The sequence below is a fragment of the Chanos chanos genome, chromosome 8 (assembly GCF_902362185.1).
Source record: "Chanos chanos chromosome 8, fChaCha1.1, whole genome shotgun sequence".
Taxonomy (NCBI): Eukaryota; Metazoa; Chordata; class Actinopteri; order Gonorynchiformes; family Chanidae; genus Chanos; species Chanos chanos.
The window spans coordinates 4,565,001-4,586,714 of record NC_044502.1 but is presented as its reverse complement, the minus strand read 5'-3'; the positions used below and the strand labels follow the sequence as shown (position 1 = coordinate 4,586,714).

Genomic DNA, 21,714 nt, shown 5'->3' with positions numbered 1-21,714 from the left:
CATGCTGTATATAGTTATCTAACCTGTAACAGGATAGTATTGTTATTCATGCTGTATATAGTTATCTAACCTGTAACATGATAATATTGTTATACATGCTGTATATAGTTATCTAACCTGTAACATGATAATATTGTTATTCATGCTGTATATAGTTATTTAACCTGTAACATGATAATATTGTTATACATGCAGTATATAGTCATCTAACCTGGAGCAGCTCTTTCACATTACATTCTAACAGGTCTGTTCTCAAGACTTACCCAATATGGCCACAACTATGTCATTCTTCAGGATCTCAATGGAGCCCCTGGCGAGGAAGTAGAGGGCAGTAAGGACGTCCCCGCAGTGTACCAGGGTGTCGCCGGGGGGCACGTGGGTGGTCTTGAAACGCATGGCGAGCGCTCGCAGGCAACCCTTGGTCGCGCCCCGGAAGGCCTTGCAGTTCTGCAGAAGGGTCTGGTTCAGATGGAGACATATATCTGCCTGCAGGCATTCTGGGAAACCCTTTAGGACCTGGTCAACAAAGAAACAGAGGAGAAGAGGGAGGTCCCCGGTGGAGGAGGAGGGGAGGAAAGGACATAGAGGAGACGGGATTAGCACTTGGGAGGTGAAAGACTGTAAAAAAAAGTTTCTTATAGCAGCTACTACAAAGTTGTCTTTTTCTTTTATAATCTAATTCATGAAGTGTCATTAGTAAATATGGCTACTGCCTTTAGGCTACTACATTAGGTTTTTCTCTCTCTCTCTCAGTTTCTTTTTTGCATTCCGGATCCCTTTTTTTTTTCTTTTTTCCTCCAGAGCAGAGATTGGCACTATAACATTGAGAATAGACATCAAAAGAAAGGAGATGGAGTACAGTTGCCATTTGTGTTTTACCCTTTAGTTTTCAAAACTTGTTTAGCCCTGGTGGCGTTAAATATGGTAGGTTAGTGCTACTGAGCTTGGTTTGTTTGTAGTTTATTTGGTCTAAATGGTTAAATACGTAGCCTGTTTGGCTAGATATGTATATTTGCTTGATGTACTTTTTGAATTAAAAACGCAAAACTTTCCTGTGAGAGCAATATAAACTTGCATCAGAGCGGGAAGAGCACAATTTGTTACTGCTAACGGCGCTAAAAGCAGGTCCCACGTCTCGCGCTTTTTCGGACAGAGAGCACTACTGAGAGATGTTCCAGAAGACTCTAGAGCCAGAACTCGAGCACAAGACTTACCTCTAAAATGGAAACAATAACTGGGCGTTATGAAAATCAGTAAACAGTACTGGTGGTAGAGCTAGACTAAAAAGGAGAAAAAACAAAAAAAAACAAAAACAAAAATAGCTACTTTAAGTTTGTAGTTGAACTCCACTTTAAACTCGACCAATTAAATCGCATGGAGGAGGTGTGAAATGACACTAATTTAATTTAACCCTTAGAGACAGTGACTCTTGGCGAGAGCGAGTGCGGGAGAAAACTTAAACTAAAAGCGGAGAGATATTCTGTGTGTTGGAGCTCGAGCTAAAATACATTATCTTTTCCTCCAAGACAGCGTGGCGCTGAAAGATTTATTTTTAACCCGGAATGTCCTCCGTTTCAGTGTCACAAAAAAATCCTTTTGCCTCACACAGCATTTCAGTGAGATCTCTGAGGGCCTTGACTTATTGACAATGTATGGTAACTACAAAAAAAACCATAAAAACACTCCAAGAAAAGACCAGAAGATAAGTGAGAAAACTTTCAAACCAAATCAGCATATTTATCCATAGATCACCAAAAACACAGAGTGTAACATTTTACGTTAAAGAAAGGGGGGCGGTTTACTCTGAACTGTGAGTTGTTTGTGTAAGATAATCAAGAAATTCTCCATGTAAGGTTTTTTTTTTTTTTTTTTTAACGATATAACCTTTTCTGTTGTATTTGTTGTTCCAAATAAGTGGAATGGAATGTGAGTCACAGATTTGGAAAAGAAAAGGTTTAACAGCATTTGGCAAGTGTAGTTACCAGTGATGAAAGCTCGTAGTCAAGCCTCCATCTCTCTGCCTGGCAGTGCCAATTGTGATGCCAGTCACGATGCCCATTTCCACCAGTTTGCTAAATTTAATCTATGACTGTGGTACACTGTGGATCTGATTTCTGTGTGTGTCCTCAAAGAACTGGCGTTTCACTTGAATTAAAATTCAGTTCAAAACGTTCTGACGAACTTTCATCCAAATTTAAAATCAGCCAAGAAAAAAAAAAAAGTAAAAAAAAAAACAGCCACATGCAGCGTTTAAACATGATAACAGTGCATGCAGTGGAGAATAAGTTTGCTCCACTTTATTCTAAGATATAAATCACTACGGTGACTGAACAATTAATAAATAACTGAAATAAGGCAATGTTACATGTGCCCGAACCTCTAAAAGTTCATTTCCACACCAACAATGGTCTCATTGTTCAACACTTACTGGGCTTTTTATTCCATTATGAAATTAGATATCTATTGTATATTTAATATACAAATATAAAGTATTCTCATGTAAACTGGTAATGTATTTATACCTCCTGTTCTTACCAGCGTGTTGAGGTCATCCCATTTTTCAGTGGGCAAGACAAGGAAGAGACAAATGCTAATAAGAGTAATGAACATAGCAATCTATACACACTTCCATAGTAATGAACATAGCAATCTATACACACTTCCATAGTAATGAACATAGCAATCTATACACACTTCCATAGTAATGAACATAGTAATCTATACACACTTCCATAGTATTGAACATAGCAATCTATACACACTTCCATAGTAATGAACATAGTAATCTGTATACACTTCCATAGATCATAAACATTACATAGACTATATTACATCTTTTACTGTAAAAAAAACAAAAAAAAAACACAAACAGTCCTTCTGAGTATAGGAGCTTTTTTGCTGATTTGTAACAAACCAAGAGAATTCTACTCATGAACCAATTATAAGACAAAGATTCTTCAGAGGAAAAAAAAAATACAAGCTGGACAGAAATATTCGTCCTACAATGAGGTAGGGGAGGATGGTCAGTGAGTCCTACATAGCGTTCACAAAATATTTTTAAATGGTTGTGTAATGGTTATATATTTATTTTGTCTATATTACCATGGTAGTATAAACCCAGTTTAAACAATGCTACACAAGACCTAGTTTATGAAGATGATCCAAATATGTTGAAATTAAACTAACAGCTCACACACACACACGCACACACGCACACACACACACACACACACAAACAGACACGCTCATACCATGTTCATGTCTATTCCGTTGGTGTAGGTCCAGGCGTGCTGGAAGTACTCCTCCAGTCTCTGGCGAAGGGGGTTGGGGATCTGGTGGAAGCGGATGAACTCCTTCACTCGCAGCATCTGGAGGTGGTAGCGGGCCGTGCCTGAGTACAGCCGCTGGATTATTGCCGACACGTTGCCAAAAATGCTGGCGTACATCAGGGCTGTGTGGGAGCAGAGATTTAACGCGATCACAACAGGGCAAGAAATCGGGCGTCACGCCTTAAAATACGAGGGTCAAATCATACGTTATGCTCTAAGACCGTGAGCCAGAACCAGATGGTATCTCATAGTGGTTTTCAGCAAAGTTTCAGGCTGTTCTCTGACATAGTAAAATAATATGTAGAATGAGTAAATGACTGAAGTATCTGAGTGAAAGACATAAAGTGATGGCTCTTGAGATATTGCTTTCAGTTGAAGGAAAACAGAGGAAAACAACACTATATGAGTTATTGTGTGTGCATGTGCGCGTGTACGTGCGTGTGTATGCGTGTGTGTGCACGCGCAGGTGTGTGCGTGCGTGTGTGCGTGTGCGTGTGTGTATGTATGTGTGTGTGTGTGTGTGTGTGTGTGTGTGCATGTGTGCATGTGTGTATGTGTGTGTGTGTGTGCATGTGTGTATGTGTGTGTGTATGTGTGTGTGTGTGTGTTTCACAGGTAAGATGGGAAGCCACCAAATGGGCATCAGGAATGAATTAGAATGTGTCTCATGCTCTTGTATTCTCTCACACTCTTGGGGAGTCCTGGCCCATCAGGTCTTTTCTACCTGTATCTGACTGTCGCTCACTCTCTTACTTCCTTCAGCTTTTCCCTAAACCTTATATCTGGTGTAATACTGAGCTTAGCTGTTCCACAGACAGCTCCTGAACGGCTTTGTTTATATTCTGTCTGTCTCTGAGGTGGCTTCGGATAAAAGCGTCTGCTAAACAGAACAGATGTAAGTGTAAATGTCTCACAGCCGATGAGCATCACACAGATGGAGAAGATCTTCTCGGAGTTGGTGTTGGGTGAGACGTTGCCGAAGCCCACGCTGGTCAGGCTGCTGAAGGTGAAGTACAGGGCCGTCACGTACTTGTCTTTGATTGACGGGCCAGAGCTGGGGTCGCTGTAGTTGTACTTCTTGCCGATGGACATGCCCAAATTGTCCAGCCAGCCAATGGTGTGCTCCAGATAAGGCTTCTCCACGTTGCCGATGGCGTACCAGATGCAAGCCAGCCAATGAGCGATGAGCGCAAAGATGCACATGAGCAGCATGAGGACGGCGGCGCCGTATTCGGAGTAACGGTCGAGTTTCCGTGCCACGCGGACCAATCGCAGCAGTCGAGCTGTTTTCAGTAGTCCAATCAGAGTTGTTGTCTGTAAGGTACCACAGAGAGAGAGAGAGAGAGAGAGAGAGAGAGAGAGACAGAGAGAGAGTGGTAAATGCAGGAAAACTGTGGACTCACACACACACACACACACACACACACACAGGTACATGGACACATAAACACACACACACACACACACACACACACAGGTGCATGGACACATAAACACACCTGTCACAACTGCAGCTTTAAGTTGTTGCAGGTGAATTAGAAAGTAAAGTAAAGTTTGTGAGAATACATCTGGGAAGGAGAGAAGAGAGAAACACAGAAATAGAGAGAGGGAGGGGGAGAGAATGCAAATAGTTTGAACACTCTGCACTGGAGTGTCCTTCAGAACGAGTTCTGCTTTGAATACACTCACAGACATAGACAAACACACTCACCCACACACACATACACGCACACACCCACACATACACACCCACCCTCACACACACACACACACACACACAGCGAGAGAGAGAGAGAGAGACGGTGGAGAACTGCAGAGTCAGTCGACAGTTTCTGGAGCAGGAACAGAACAGACTGCACTCATCAAAAACTCTCAAATGTCTTTGAGTCTGTTCATCATTTCTCCCTGAGAGTCTGGCTATGGTCATGCTGTCCACAAACACACACACACACACACACACACTCAGACACACACACACAGAGCCCAAGCTCTCACCTCCTCGGACCCGGAGCCGAAGATGAGCAGGTCGAAGGGTATGGCGGCCACCATGTCGATGAGGAACCAACCTTTGAAGTAGTGAACGGCGATCTTGACCGGATGGCTCACCACCTCCTCGTTCGCGTTCACGTACGTCGTCCTGAAGTTGATGAGGATGTCCACGATGAACATGATGTCCACGATGAGGTCGACCACGTTGAGCGGGCTGCAGGAGTAGCCGCACTCCCTCCTCTTCTGCTCCTCGATGTCGTTGAGCAGGAAGGCGGCGCTGTAGGGCGTGAAGATGGCCGTGTAGATGACGAGCAGGAGGATCAGCCAATCCCAGACGGCCTTGAAGGGACTGTAGTGTAGGATGGTGAACTTGTCGATCCGCGGCGTCTGGAGCTTGTACTCGGGAAGAACGTCGGCGCCTAGCGACAGCACCTGAGGCCGCAAAAAGGGGGGCGGGGGGCGGGGGGAGGGATGGGGGTTACCATGACAACCACAGTTGAAGAGTGACGGCTGCCTCGCCGTTACTACGGCGAAGGTAATGAGAGAGGAAGTGCGTTACTATGGCGAACACTTGAATTCCCATGGCAGCAACTTGCTACTACCAGGGCATTTGGCATTTAATACAAATGAAACATGACTGTTACATTTGCACTCAAATGCACTCAGATGTCTTCTAAATTTATAATAAAACAAGTATTACGACAGCACAGCCGTATGTTGATGTGTGTGTGTGTGTGTGTGGATGCTAAATGACCTGTTAGGTATGAGTCAGTTCATGTGTAAGACGGTGATCTAATTGTCAGGCTTTATAAATAGTCTTATTGATACGAGTCGTTGTTACAGCAGTAGTTATATTCAGAAGCGTTATAATAGTTTCAGGTTTTTTTTTTTCATTTTGTAGATAAATGGTGGATGAGAAACAAAGTTTAGTTCAGAATCAACCACATATGAGTCTCAGATGAATTCATGGTAAAGAGAGATTCGTAAGTAAACTAATTCAAAAAAATGAGTCTTCCAAACTCAAACTCATTATTTCAGTTGGCTTTAGATGAATATAAACGCATTAATTCATTAGCTACAATTAACTGGACAAATCGGTGGCAAAATAATCACGTTAATAATAATAATTATCACGCCAATTATAGTGTCAGTTTTAAGGCTGTTTATATATTACTGAAGCACACTGAAAATAAAGCAAATCTAACAGACCGATGATTATACAGCATATTCGTATGTTCGTTAAAATTCAACTAGAGGATATTAATCTCAGATTAAAATTAATCTCAGACTTCTCCGTGGCCCTTCGTGTGTGTGTGTGTGTTTTTTTTAAGCGTGTTTGCCTGAGTGAAAAACACAGCTGTGTTTTTTTGGCCAGCGCGGTGGAGCGGGATCAGGAATAGTTTTTTTTAAAACGTTTATGTGACAGAGAGCGCGTGGGTTGCCCCGGGACTGTCCCAGTGACACACAGGTAATTATCACTGCAAACACCCTGGGCTCATCACTGCTCATCTACTGACACCTCCAGACACAAATCCACTGAGCCCCGCGCCCGGCCACACACACACACACACGTGCGCACGCACACACACACACAGACACACACAGACACACACACACACGCACGCACACACACACACACACACACAGACACACGCACACGCACACGCACACGCACACGCACACACACACACACACGCACGCACACACACACACACACAGACACACACACACACACACACACAGAGAGAGAGAGAGAGAGAGAGAGAGAGAGAGAGAGAGAGAGAGAGAGAGACGGAGAGAGAGTCTGGGAGAAAAGATGGCAATTACAGACTGAGAGCTAGCATGGGGAAACCGTCAGAAAGGCCAATACTCCTCTCCTCCCCTTCCTCTTCTGTTCTTTTTCTTCTTCCTCCTCTCTATCTCTCTATCTCCCTCTCCCTCCCTCTGAATAATGTAACTGTCTGTTGTAGATGGTGCAGCAGGCTGTGGGAAGATTAGAGGTCAAAAGTCATCCTCTAAATATAGAATAGCCTTTGATGAAAGGTGGGGGCGGAGGGAGACAAAACCAGTGGGTTTCTTTTAATTAAGCGCATGACCCGTTCATTAAAAGCCACAGAACAGTTTTTTCATTTATTTATTTATTTATTTTTTAAAAAACTCACACATCAACCAGTGCAGTACGAGGTCAGAACCGTGACTAAAATTAGAAAAAAAAAAAAAAATCTGCCCTGTCAGTAAATTAGCTGGAATAATGAAGCCATACTTCTGCAATGGCACAGATAAAACTTGATCCTATAACCTAACTTACATACGTAATCAGGGATGGGATGATTCCTTCAGTCAGTAGAGTAAGAGTATAAATTCAGACTCTTCTAGGGTCGAATCTGAGTTTGAAGCTGACAAATTGAAAAGACCATTACGCATGAACGAATTCACTCACTGTCAGAGGCGTCATATGGAACTGAACTGGCCCCTCGCTGCACAGTATGTATGGGGTTGGTTGGATGGAGGAGAGGGCGGGGCTTTAACGGATGGGAGGATGGTGGAGGGAGGGACAGGTGGGAGGAGACTGAGTTGTAGGATAGAGCTGTATTCTGCCTGTCTTGTTAGAGTGAATGTGTCTATGTCCAAGCATACAGATGTGAACGACTGTGATAGAGTTTTACATGCATGTCTAGAATCGGACAGAACAAGCCTGACAGTAAGGTCCACACAAATTACTGCATGTTTTCATACTCTGTGTGTGTGTGTGTGTGTGTGTGTGTGTCTGTGTGTGTGTGTGGGTGTGGGTGTACATGTGTGTGTACTCAGTTGCTCGATCAGTGTGGTAATTGACCGAGAGCATTGATATGTGACTGTTGTGTATGTGTGTGTGTGTGTGTGTGTGTGTGTATGTGTGTGTCTGTGTGTGTGTGTGTGTGTGTGTGTGTATGTGTGTGTGTGTGTGTGTGTGTGTGTGTGGGGGTGTACATGTGTGTGTACTCAGTTGCTCGATCAGTGTGGTAATTGACTGAGAGCACTGATATGTGACTGTTGTGTATGTGTGTGTGTGTGTGTGTCAGTGTACATGTGTTTTCTCAGTTTGGCTGTCAGTAAGCCTAGCTTGGTTAATGACTGAGAGCATGTTTGTGTGCATGCTTTGTGTGTGTGTCTGTTTGTCTGTGTGTGAGTGTTTGTGTGAGTGTGTGTGTGTGTGTGTGCGTGCGTGTATTTGTGCATGTGTGTTTGTGTGTGGTTGTGTGTACGTGTGCATGTGTGCATGTGTGCATGTGTGTGTGTGTGTGCGTGTGCGTTTGTGCATGGTTGTGTGAGTGTGTGTGTGTGTGTGAGGATGTGTATATGTGTGTTTGTGTGTGTGTGTGTGAGGATGTGGATATGTGTGTGTGTGTGTGTGTGTGTACAGAAGGGCCAGGGGAAGGCTGGCAGAATCGAAGAACAGGCTGAGAATGTCATTCCCCATGCTGAGGATAAATAAATGATTCAGAGTGAATTATTAATTGGCCTCTACAGTAACTGAACTCTCTCTTTTAAGATAATTGAAGACTCACTTTTAGATCTTTTGTGTTTGTGTGAATGTGTGTGTGTGTGTGTGTGTGTGTGTGTGTGTGTGTGTGTGTGTATATGTGAGAGAGAGTGTGATTAAATGTAGTCCTAAAACAAGTTTCACGAATAACATAAGATGAGAGTGTCTCCATTTCTCACTGTCTGCCCGTTAAAGTTTGAATTTTAAAGTTTAGATTCTGTATTAAATCTCACTGTGGTGCAGCGCACAGTTTTTTTTTTCTGTAAAATAATAAGAAGAAGAACAACAACAGCATTCAAAAGCTCAGGAAACAGCTGACATGATCCCAGTGTGGAACCAGTGATATCACTGTGAGATTGAATCTGCTTCTGAGGCTTAGAAACATGTGAAACGTGCCCAGTCACTGCGAATCAGTCACATACTGTCAATAACGAAGACTTTTTCTTTATTTATGAAAGGGAAGCAGAGAGAGAGAGAGAGAGAGAGAGAGAGAGAGAGATTTAAAGTAAGTTCAAGTAATGAAATCTCAGTCTGGAGCCAAGGAACACTTTTATACAAGTCCAAGCCTCTCTAACACAGAAAGAAAAAAACAAAAACAACAACAACAACACACACACACACACACACACACACACACACACACACACACACACAGAAAGCAAACCAAGTAGTGCAAGTGTGCCGAATGCGGTCTGTGTCCAATGTGCAGGCCATCTGTTTCATTATTAGCAGTAACTGACTGTATGGCAAACAAACAAATCGTGTGTGTTTGAGAGCTGGCGTGTGTGTGTGTGTGTGTGTACCTCAATTTCAAACGGATATGTATTTTTGTGTGCCATGCTACCAGGATGTCGTACAGGCTAGACAGATTGTGAGATCTAAGGGTATATCAAGTTTATATATTTATATTGTGTGTTTGTGTTGTTCTGAACATAATTAGTAAGTTCGTGTGACCATTTACAATGTACTGTCTGTCTCATAAATGTGAATTAAATGTGACTACGGGATGAGTTTGACGCCTTCATGAGAACTCCAGTTAATGATGTATTTCTGTATAAGTATATAGGTTAAGGTTAGTGTAATTTTGAGAGGTAAAATTTAAAACTTCTTTGGGGGAGTTGTATTTGAGAACTATGTCTCAATCATGCATTTGCGTTGTAATTGTGATGTGAGTTTATTTCAAATCACTAGATACATAACTGAGTGATGCGTTTTTTTTCAGTGTTGTTGTTCTGCATTTGCATGTTTATGAATTCATGAGGAGAATCTGAGAGCATCTTTGATGAGTAAGTCTTTGTCGGGTTTGTTTGAATAGTACATTTGAATGGTAATCACTGAAGTGCGGAACAACACATGCTTTCGCCCGCCCTTTGTAACTCTAGAGCGTTTGCAGTGCTCGGGTACGACACACGCCGTCTGGCCACAGTAAGAACATCCCGCATGAGGTATCTCCTCAGAGAGGGAAAGAAAGAAAGAAAGAGAGAGAGAGAGAGAGAGAGAGAGAGAGAGAGGGAGAGAGAGGGAGAGAGAGAGAGAGAGAGAGAGAGAGAGAGACCCTGTCCTAGAAAGGCCTATCATAAAATGCATCTCTTTTCTGGTTTCCCAAAAAAACAAAACAAAAGCAAAACAAAAAACAAAAAACAAACAAAGAAAAAACCAAAACAAATCCCCCCTGTAAAAAAAAAACTTTAGCCTTTTTTTGACCTTTCATTTGGGTCTAAAAATAAGCAGTTTCAAAGAAAATGTCTCTCTGAATGCCAAAAGCCAATGGGTTAAGTGCACAAACACATACGACAATCATTCTTCCTCAGACCAAACTCCCCCACACTAGGATCCAAAGAGAGAGAGAAAGCGAGGGAGAGAGAGAGAGAGAGGGAGAGAGAGAGACAGATAGAGAGAGAGAATAAGAGAGAAAGTCAGAGAGAGAGAGAGAGAGAGAGAGAGAGAGAGAGAATAAGAGAGAAAGGCAGAGAGAGAGACAGAGATACAGACAGAGGTAGAGACAGAGATAGAGAGAGAGAAACACAGAAAGAGACAGAGAGATATAGTGAAAGTCCCTTTTTCAGCAGGAGTTTAAACCCCACTCTAACCTTCAGACATGTCCAGTGAATGGATCCAGTGTTGGGTTGATGTCAGTGTGTGGGTCCGGTGTTGGGTTGATGTCAGTGTGTGGGTCCGGTGTTGGGTTGATGTCAGTGTGTGGATCCAGTGTTGGGTTGATGTCAGTGACTGGATCCAGTGTTGGGTTGATGTCAGTGACTGGATCCAGTGTTGGGTTGATGTCAGTGTGTGGATCCAGTGTTGGGTTGATGTCAGTGAATGGATCCAGTGTTGGGTTGATGTCAGTGACTGGATCCAGTGTTGGGTTGATGTCAGTGAATGGATCCAGTGTTGGGTTGATGTCAGTGACTGGGTCCAGTGTTGGGTTGATGTCAGTGACTGGATCCAGTGTTGGGTTGATGTCAGTGTATGGGCCAGTGTTGGGTTGATGTCAGTGAATGGATCCAGTGTTGGGTTGATGTCAGTGTGTGGATCCAGTGTTGGGTTGATGTCAGTGAATGGATCCAGTGTTGGGTTGATGTGAGTGAATGGGTCCAGTGTTGGGTTGATGTCAGTGACTGGGTCCAGTGTTGGGTTGATGTCAGTGTGTGGATCCAGTGTTGGGTTGATGTCAGTGACTGGGTCCAGTGTTGGGTTGATGTCAGTGTGTGGATCCAGTGTTGGGTTGATGTCAGTGTGTGGGTCAAGTGTTGGGTTGATGTCAGTGTGTGGGTCCAGTGTTGGGTTGATGTCAGTGTATGGGCCAAGTGTTGGGTTGATGTCCCACCTGTGTGACCTTCTCAGTGACGTTGTGCGTGCGATCTTTGACCTTGGGGGCGATGATGGTCTTTTCAGAGGACGGAGGAGAGGGTGCCCTCCGGTCGTTGTTGGTCTCAGAGAAGTTGAGCGTAATGAGAGGAATCTTATTGATGGTGCTGTACTTGGTGAGGTTGGAGTCTGACGTTGAGCCCAGAAGACTGGATTTGATCTGGTTAAAAGGACCTGAGCACAAGATGAGAGAAGGGTGTCAGTTTATCTGTTCACAAATAATACACAGACACACGCACACACACTCACACACACACCAACATTTAAACCAACATACATAGACACGCACTTACGCACATACACAGACACAGACACAGACACACGCATGCACACAGACACATACACATACACACACACACACGCACACACGCGCGCGCACACACGCACACACACCAACATTTAAACCAACATACATAGACACACACTTACGCACATACACAGACATGGACACAGACACACGCATGCACACAGACACATACACATACACACACACACACGCGCGCGCACACGCACACACACCAACATTTAAACCAACATACATAGACACGCACTTACGCACATACACAGACATGGACACAGACACACGCATGCACACAGACACATACACATACACACACACACACGCACACACGCGCGCGCACACACGCACACACACCAACATTTAAACCAACATACATAGACACGCACTTACGCACATACACAGACACGGACACAGACACACGCATGCACACAGACACATACACACACACACACACACACACACATACACACACCAACATACATAGACACCCACTTGCGCACACACACAGACACACGCACACAAACAGACACACAGACATGCGTGCGTGCACACACACACACACACGCGCGCGCAAACACACGCAGAATTTCATTTTAAGCCAATTTAGACTCCTGATAAATTTTGTACAAAACTAACCCAGTTAGCACTAGTGCATAGTACTCATAGCACATACCCACGGCAAGAACTAAAGACTTGCCCAAACGCAGAAGAGGCTGACAGACGTCTGACCTCTGGCACAATGACCTACAATATAAATAGATGCAAAGCTCCGACTGTCTGAATTCTTTGGCATTTTGGCCATTTGACTGAGAACGGAGAAAAATGAACGAGAGAATCTCTCCCATTTAAACACGTCAGTGGATTCTTCTCCTATCACCTCAAGATTGAGGTTTGATTTAATATGAACTAAATTGATAAACTAATAACTCATTATTTGCTTTGAAATTAAAAATCAGTTTCTCAGTGGAACCTCAAAGCAAAGGAACAATACATTTATTCACAAAACAGTGTTGATTTTTAAATGTTTTCTTTTTTTTTTTCCCTCCACAGACACTTACCTTGATAAACATCATCAAAGTTAGACATTCATGCATACAGACACAGATGTGTACGGATGCACACAAACACACACACACACACACACACACACACACAAACAGACATGTGCACACACAAAATCATGTACAAACGCCCACATGTACCCCAAAACACACACACACACGCACACGCACACGCACACGCACACGCACACGCACACGCACACGCGCACGCGCACGCGCACACGCACACGCACACGCACACACGCACACACGCACACAAAGTCTCTCTCTGTTGCACACACATGCAGTGATTAAAAATGATGGTTTCCAGTCATGATGACTGAAATCACATAATCCTCTTTCCTCATAAAGAGATACAGAGACATCGCTTCATATTTACAACGTTTTACAACAACAGGGACATAAAAAAAGAGTAAGAAAGGTGAGAAGAGAAAACCATGCTGAATCAGAGGGCATGCTGCTTTGTTATTGGTTGAAACACTGACAAATAGGAAAAGCTCAAGCCATACCCCCAGCCATCCAAGAGCGCGAAACTAGCCAATCAGAGGAGAACAACAGAGAGAGGGAGGGGAGTAGACAGGAAGTAATTCAGAGGGGAAAAGTTCAAGTGGTAAAAGCTGTCAAGAATTTCAGTGGGGCTCTACCCTCTAACACTCAAATATCATAATTAATGATAAATAATTAATAATTAATAATTAATAAAACTGATCTGTAGACGCTATATTAAAATTTGGGCTCATCAGAGTAGATGCTTCAAACATGAATTCTACGTACTCTACAATGCTAAATTATAAAGCCTATACATTCTAATGAATGTAGAAATCGACATTATTGTAGAGTATGTGAGCACAGTTAGCTCCTTTGTGTGAGGGAAACAGTGAAATTTGGACTGAAAATATATATTAAAATAGATATTCAAAATTCTTATGTGGAAGGTTTAGAGTATGCAAGTTTTAGTAGACATGACCAATATGTTTAAATATCACATGGGATTTTTTTTGTGTGATTAATTCAGTGAGTGTGTTTGCTGGTGCTCATATGACCTGAAAAAAAGAAATAAAACTTCCTGAGGTTTGTTTCTGAATGAACATGGAAGAATATTAATCACGATGTGTATCAGGTAAAACCAAACAAACTTGCTCACTTTATGTGACTGACAGAGAAAGAAGGAGAAAGAGTGAGTAACTGTGTCAGAGAGAGAGAGAGAGAGAGAGAGAGAGAGAGAGAGAGAGAGAGAGAGAGAGAGAGCGTGCAAGCGTAAATCCGAGTGATGTGTCTAAAATAGCCAGTGCACGACATGTCTGAGGGAGCAGGCGTTCGTTCATTCTCTGCCTCCATGCAGCCTCTCGCATTCCTGCCCGGAGCTTCGTCCAAGACATCCAACCCCCCTCCCCCAACCCCACCCCCATTAACCCCCACCCTACATACATCCAAACACTGTAGCCCTCCCACCCCACCCCCACCCCCAAACACACAGAAACAACATACCCCTCAATCTTTTCGGCTACCCACAAAGCTGTAATGCAGCTTTTTTTTTTTACCATAAAATATCTTAAAAAACAACAACAGCAACCCCCCCCCCCTCCCCCCGAAAACACCCCAGCCAAATGAACAAACAAACAAAAAAAAAAACCCCTGCTAAAATGTAATGAACATGCAGCCAAGATTCATCCATCCATGGAGAAAAAAAAGAAATTGAGTTGTTCAGCAGATGAAGGGAGTGAATCAGGCACATTCATCGACCTCCTGGCTTTCATAACGTTTCAATAATGTTAGCATGCCATGATTTGTCGGCAAGGCAGACAGGCAAGGCAAGGGTTACCTTTGATATTACGACCATTGTCTGAGACCAGCATCGTCACGGTGATGAGGGACGGAGAGAAGAAAAAGGAGGAAAGGAGGATGAAAAAAAAGTAGATATGGCGACTGTGTCCTGCGAAATGAGCAGTTCTCATAAGCAGTCCCTAAGCAGTGTGTGTGTGTGTGTGTGTGTGTGTGTGTGTGGTTTATTTGACTTCAAATCACACTGACTACAATGACCCCGGTGTCGTGTCTCAGGGGCCAGGTCATGAAGTGAGTCCTACAGGGATTGGTGAAAGAAGAAATTCCAGAGTTGGAGTATTGATATTCTGTCAGGATCTCATTCAAGTAAAGGTCAAGTTATTGTACAGAAGTGCTTAAATTAAAGCAGTTACTGGGTTTCAAAGCTGGTCCTAAAGTACAGAGCCAGCAATGATTCCTAAACAGAAAGTTAAAATCTAATGTGTTTCAGACAATTCTAGAGCAACTGAGCCTAAATTAAACATGATATATAACCTCGAGGATAATTTAAGGGCTTAACTGACTGACTTTGAAAATTTAAGTGTTTACGGATAAAGCCTGAACTGGAAAAAATCTGTTTCAAAACAACGTTTTTTTTTTTTGCAATGACAAAGCATATCTGGTAACATCTCTCTGTAAATTGTGGAAAAAGAATTCTGGTAAACCAAGGGGAGCTGGATGACTCAGTGGTAGTGTATGTGACAATTACTGCTCGAAGTTGGTTCATAAAGGTGTGAACAGGTGCGTCTGGTGCAAAGAGTCTAAGCCCCGTGTCCATGAATGGAAACCTGTCTGGAAGGTATTTTGATTAAGTCTGGTGTCAATCAAAGGAGCAAAGATGTCATGCCTCCGTCCTCACCTCCATCCTCTGCGGGTTGATCAGCACCCTGTTCCTCTGGTTAATTCTCCTCATGATTCAGTTATCACCTGTACCTGTTTCTTGACCATTTCCTCATGAATTACCTGTGTGTATATACTCCAACTTGTTCTTTTGTTCTGAGTGAAATCTTTTAGTTCTGTGAACATCTAAGTGTGGTCATCTTGTTTATCCTATGGTTTATCCTCTCTGGCTTGTTTCATTCTTGGATTGCATTTAAATGCACTGTCAAGCTCAGCATGTGTCCAGCTTCTCTTAAAAAGAAGACTTTGGCAACAAAATGGATCTGCAGAGCTCTCCAGATTGTCAACAAGAAAAGAACACGCCTCAGCCTTCTCAACTGATGAGGTTCAGCACAGCCAACTGTCACAGCCTGGATGAGCGATGGAGGGGGCGATGAGGTCAATGCAGTGTTTTTTCCACTAATGTCTCTCCTGTTAACCAATGTCTCTCCTCTCCCATCTCCTCTTTCTCCTCAGCCCATTCAGATACTCTTTTTCTACAGATGCACAGTGTGTATTCCCTAACTGACATGATGTTATATGATTCTACTGTAGGTGCAAGAACTTAGCACTCTGAACTTAGCGTTCTTAGCACGCTCTGCATAGAGTTGTCACTTTAGATGCTACCAAGGTGGCTGTTAGGATCTTATGTCTGACTGGAGTGTGCTCCGGAGTGTGCAGCTGACATGTGGAAGAGAGGGAGGGGGGGCAGGGGGGCTATAGTATAAGGATGGATCATTGCCCTGTTTTGGGATGCCTTTGGCTTCTGATCAGATAGGAAGGAAGGGAGACAAGGGATCACTTCTGCACTGACAGGGCCCCTGGACTGCAGATTCCATCAAAACCAAAAGAGGTACCAAGTCACCATCCTTTCTCCCCTTATTACTTGCTTAGACTTTGCTGCTTTCCAGCAAACTGGACATGGAACAGATAAGCAGCACAACACTCAGAGCCTTGTCCACTGTGGATGGAACTCCCATTCCTGTTCCTGTCCCCAAAGCTTCTGAGGTCCTGCAGCATCTGAGGTTCCTGTCTCTTCTTTGGTCCCCGAGTGGATGCCAGTCCCTGCTCCAGTCTCACTTCCTGCTGCTGCAGTTCCCGTAGTTCCAGACCCTCCGCCTGCAGCCACAGCTGAGGCTCCTCTCTCTGTGCCTGCGGCAACAGCTGAGGCTCCACTTTCTGGTCCTGCTCCTGTCACTGCAGATGCTCCAGTTCCTACTGCGGTTCCTGCAGCTCCAGCCTCAGCACCAGCTTCAGAAACTGCCATTCCAAAAGCCGATGTACCTGCATCCGAAGCTTCAGCGCGTAAGTCTCTGGTTCCTGCAGGCCTCGTGGTTCCAGTTCTTGTTCCTGTAGTCTCTCCATCTGTTGAGGTTGATATTCCAGAGCCTCCAGCTGTTGAGGATGCTTCTGTTCCTGATCCTCCTCCTTCTCTCAGGTTGTATCCGAACATGCCCAAGCCTCCATATCTGTTCCTGCGCCTGCTATTGCCCCGAATCTGTTCAGGAAACCAGCTCCTCCCAGTAGGTCGCCGGCTCTGCAGGTGGCATTTCGTGCTCTCGTCACAGTTCCAGCTCTGTCGCCTCCAGAGCCTCCCATCCACAAAGCTCCATTGGCTGAGAGCTCCATCTCCCCCTGACCCCTCCTGAGTCGTAGGCCAGTCATTACTGTGCTTCCAGTTTCAATCCTTGTTCTTCCTGAGCAGTCTCTAGAGTCACTTCTTGTGCTTGAAGGGCTTCCAGCCTCAGTGGTCCAGCTAACTGCTCTAATTGATTCTCCTGTACATTCATCTGGATGGCTATCGGCAGCACCATTTGGTTCTCCAGCTCCTGCGAGCTGAGTTGTCTCGATGGTCTGCTGTCCACATTGTCTCCGGTCAATACTGTCCTGTTGCCTGGATCATCCCACTGCTCAGCCTGGATTTTCAGTCCTGTGTTTCCAGTCCTGTTATCCGATCAACATCTAAACCTTCCAGGCCTATTGCCCGGGTCGTCGTCAGCCCGTTTTGCATCGTTTAGTCACCTCTGGTAGGTTGAGTGTTGCTGTTTCCAGTCTAATCTCCCCCAGTCACACCACAGGTCTGTCGCCAACAGTCCAGCCATCTCCAACCCCGTTTGCCAGTCCTTCCAGGCCAGCTACCTAGGTCTCCCATGCCAACAGGCCTGTCGTTACCAGTCGTGTGGCTGGTCTCTCCAGGCCTGGTTCCAGTCCCTGTTGGATGTAGTCCAGTCCCCGTAAGCCTGTCTCTAATATTTCCTGGTTCTTCTCCAGTGCTGCCAGAGCATCCAGCATAGCCTGAGTGTTCTGTTGGTTCGTGGCCCATGGCACTGCCCTCATTTCCTCTGTGTTGCCTCCCCTGAGCAGTCCCATGTTCCACCCGGGTCTCTGGACTTCCCCCAAACGGTCTTCCTGTTGCACTTGGTCCTCCCAGTTCTTCTAGCAATTCCGGTGCACCGAGTTACCCTGTTTGGATTCTTCCAGGTCCTCTCTGGTTGGCATCGCCTTGTGGTTGGAGCTGTGCACTGGGGTGGGGGTGCTGTCATGCCTCCATCTGTTTCTCTGCTTATGATTCAGTTAACACCTGGACCTGTGTCTTGATCATTTCCTCCTCACTGACCTGTGATGTATATAAACACTCCCACTTGTTCCATTGTTCTGAGTGACGTCTTTCAGTTCTGTGAGCTTCTAAGTGTGGCAATCTTATGCAGTTTATGTTCTCTGTTTTTTTGTTTTTTTTTAATTCTTGGATTGTATGTAAGGAAACTGTCACCTCAGCACACCTCTCCAGCTTCTCTTAAAATGCATGAAACAAGGAGAGCACAGGGACTGTATGCAGAAGAATGATAGATCTCTTGTTGCCTAGATACATGAGAATTCTACTTGCATTAGTCCATGTATTTATTTCATGTCCTCATAGACTCAGAAGTGTAATGGCGACTGAAAATCATCACATATTGGTATGCTTTGTAAGACTGTCATCGCTGCCATTAAAGTAACGAATCAGAAAATCCACTTTACTCAAAGGAAGAGTGTTCCTCCCGGAAAGTGCTGGAGATGAAGAGTACTTTGTGACAACAGTAGAAGTATTTTTTTTTACATTACTTCTCTCCATCATGTTTTATTGGTGAGACTTAAAGCTCATTTGAACATCTAATCTCAAACACACACTGTTAATTTGCATATTTCCATCAATCTTTGATGCAAACCTATCACTCAGACAAACGTTACTGTGTTCTTAAAGCAAGAATATTTGGAAAATTAAAAACAATTTGCATGAAAATGTTCCAAACGGATGAGTTTGAATAGCATCGTCGTCACAGGCCAGCTGTCATTACCATATCATTTCAGAATGACTCTTCTCCCCTCACAGGTAATGAATGAGAGACGCTGACTCTGTCTTTACTCGCTGGCGAGCGCTATGAACATAACGGGTGGGCGTGATTGGCTGAGGCTTAACACGGTAAAATCCGATTAGACTCCACCACATTAAATCAGACCTACGGGGCTCCTGACCTGCCCAGACGGAGGTACCGTGAGACTGTTGATAATTTCCACATCTATATTTCATGAGACTGTATCGACAAACACTGGCAGTGTACAGTGCAGGAGATCCGATTGCTACTGTCCAATCAGGAGCATGACAAGATGACAGTTAAGGAATGGTATCAAGAGATTTGCTGAAGTACAATTTTTTTCCCAAAATGTAATTGAATATAAACAATACCACTGTAATGTTGTATGGATTCCACCCCAAAATAGTGAAGTACAATAAAAAGAGAGGGTCTGTAATCTGGTACTTTATACCAGTGTCCTTAATCGATGATAGTCCAGTACAGATCTGTAGTGCTGAGGGATAATGACGTGATATTTAAGGTTCATTAATTTCTTAATATCTGAGAAGTGAGTCAGAGGAAAATCAGACTGAGATTAGTCAGACTGTGAACCAGAACCAGAACCAGAACCAGAAAGAAATATTCACACAAAACCTTTCTCACACATTTAAGATTCAATGTGTACATGCCTGTAGGAGCAGAAAGTGTACTGACTTTGTGTGTGTGTGTGTGTGTGTGTGTGTCTGTCTGCCTGCCTGTGTGTGTGTGTGTGTGTGTGTATGTCTGTGTACCTGTGTGTCTGTCTGCATGTGTATATGGTTATGAGTGTGTGTGTGTGTGTGTGTGTGTCTGCTTGTGTCTTAGTGTGTGTGTGCATGCATATGGTCATGTGTGTACCTTCGCTGGCATGCCGATCACGGTACGTCCTGTGAGTATTAGCTCCCAGCCCCTGAATGTCGTGGACTGACGAGGCCCTCCTCAGGCTGCATGTACTGTCCTGTGAAGCTCTGCCTGAGGCTGAGAGAGGCCCCTGGGGGCCTGTTCTCTCCCAGGGACCCCTTGGCGATGAGTGGTCCTGTGGACCAGAGAGAGGGGAGCAGGAGCCCAGGAGACTGGGCCTGATCAGAGCCTGGGTGTCGTTACCGTAAGAAGGGCTGCAGCTCTCCCCCGTGGGGGGGTGGAGGTCACGAGGAGAGAGGGAGAGAGACACGGAGGAGGAAGAGGAGGAGGACAGGGATGGGGGCCGGTCGTTTTTTTTTTCGGGTGAGTGGACGGTCACCTCATCTGGGTCTTCTTGGGGCAGAGACTGCTTGCTAACTCCCAGCATGCTCAGTGGCGCAGGAAGCCGAAAACGAAAAAAACGTCCCTTTCCTGTGAGACAGGGAAAAAGACAAAACAAATACATTTTAACAGCCAAACAGTTTTTTTTTTTTTTTAAGTAAATGCACTAAAAAGAAGAAAGCCAGGGGGTGCAAAGAGAGAGAGAGAGAGAGAGATGTCAAAATTATTTTCTTTGTAGTGTTTTTGGTTAACTTTAAATATTCCTTCCTCAACAGCGTTCTGTTCCCTATGATAATACTGTGCAATAAATCATTCTTTTTCAAGAAACTTTTTTTGTTGTTGCTGTTTTCACTGATCTTTTTTTTTTTTTTCGATTTAACTTCCTATTTGAAATCCCCTATTTCCTGTACCGTCCCAATTCCCCGTTATGTCACAGCACCTGCGATAGTCTGAGGGGGTGGGGGGGGGGGTGAACACTAGCAAATGTTTCCTCTAAAACACAGGAGGTCGGAGAACCCTTTCGTTTCATCTGTCCAGTTTGCAGTGGTTGCCATTGATACGCATGGAGCTCAGTCAGCACTATAGGTTGACCTTGCAAACCCAGTGATAGCGTGCGGCGTAATTTACCCCATGGGCCCTCTTTCATTTTCTTGAAGAATTCTAGATGTTACGAATACGACATGTTACTTTACGACACCAACATTTACAATGTCTTAGATTCGATACTTATGTAGATATTTAACTCCTTTAAGTGATCAATGAATAAGGCATTTATTATGCATGAAACACATCTGTTACAGCATGGGCTTATTGTGGTGTACGCTGTGTGTCTGTGTGCATGGGTGCGCGTGCGCGCGCGTGTGTGTGTGTGTGTGTGAGTGGACACGTCCTGAGGGACACAGGAAAAAAAGACGTGATGAATTTTTAAGTGGTTGGATGTCAGACGAGGGCTTGAATGTCAAACGCGTGGGGAATGTCTTTGAAGAGAGGGAACTGGAGCGTTAACATCAATAAGTCGCAAAATCTGAAAGGATTTAACCAAGGATCAAGTGACTCTCTCTCACTCTCTCTCTCTCTCTCTCTTTCTTTTCTCTTTTCTCTTTTCAGGAGTGGAGGCAGCTCTCTCAGACTATTCACAGCTTCTTCACCAGAGTAAACACAGGACAAAGATTAGGAAAAAACCCCCTCCACAGTTTAACAAAATCACTTGGAGACCTGAGAGAACTGCTCAGATCTGCATGCTGAATGATGAATGATGGGAAATTGCTGAGGGCAAAGCAGACTAGCTAGTCTACAGTCTACAGCAGAAGCCCACAATCGCTGTCGGTTT

At 44.2% G+C, this 21,714-nt stretch overlaps 1 protein-coding gene across 1 annotated transcript in view; it reads right to left on the bottom strand.

The window, feature by feature from the left end:
• Nucleotides 1-3,245: 3,245 nt before the first annotated feature.
• LOC115817863 (potassium channel, voltage gated eag related subfamily H, member 7) overlaps nucleotides 3,246-21,714 on the bottom strand; it is a 48,851-nt gene continuing 30,382 nt past the window's right edge. The window contains exons 4-8 of the mRNA XM_030781004.1: nucleotides 20,001-20,474; nucleotides 11,669-11,883; nucleotides 5,325-5,750; nucleotides 4,244-4,643; nucleotides 3,246-3,451 (exon numbers count right to left, since the gene is read on the bottom strand). Of these exons, the coding sequence (XP_030636864.1) occupies nucleotides 3,246-3,451; nucleotides 4,244-4,643; nucleotides 5,325-5,750; nucleotides 11,669-11,883; nucleotides 20,001-20,474 (1,721 nt within the window). The remainder of the gene's footprint in view (nucleotides 3,452-4,243; nucleotides 4,644-5,324; nucleotides 5,751-11,668; nucleotides 11,884-20,000; nucleotides 20,475-21,714) is intronic.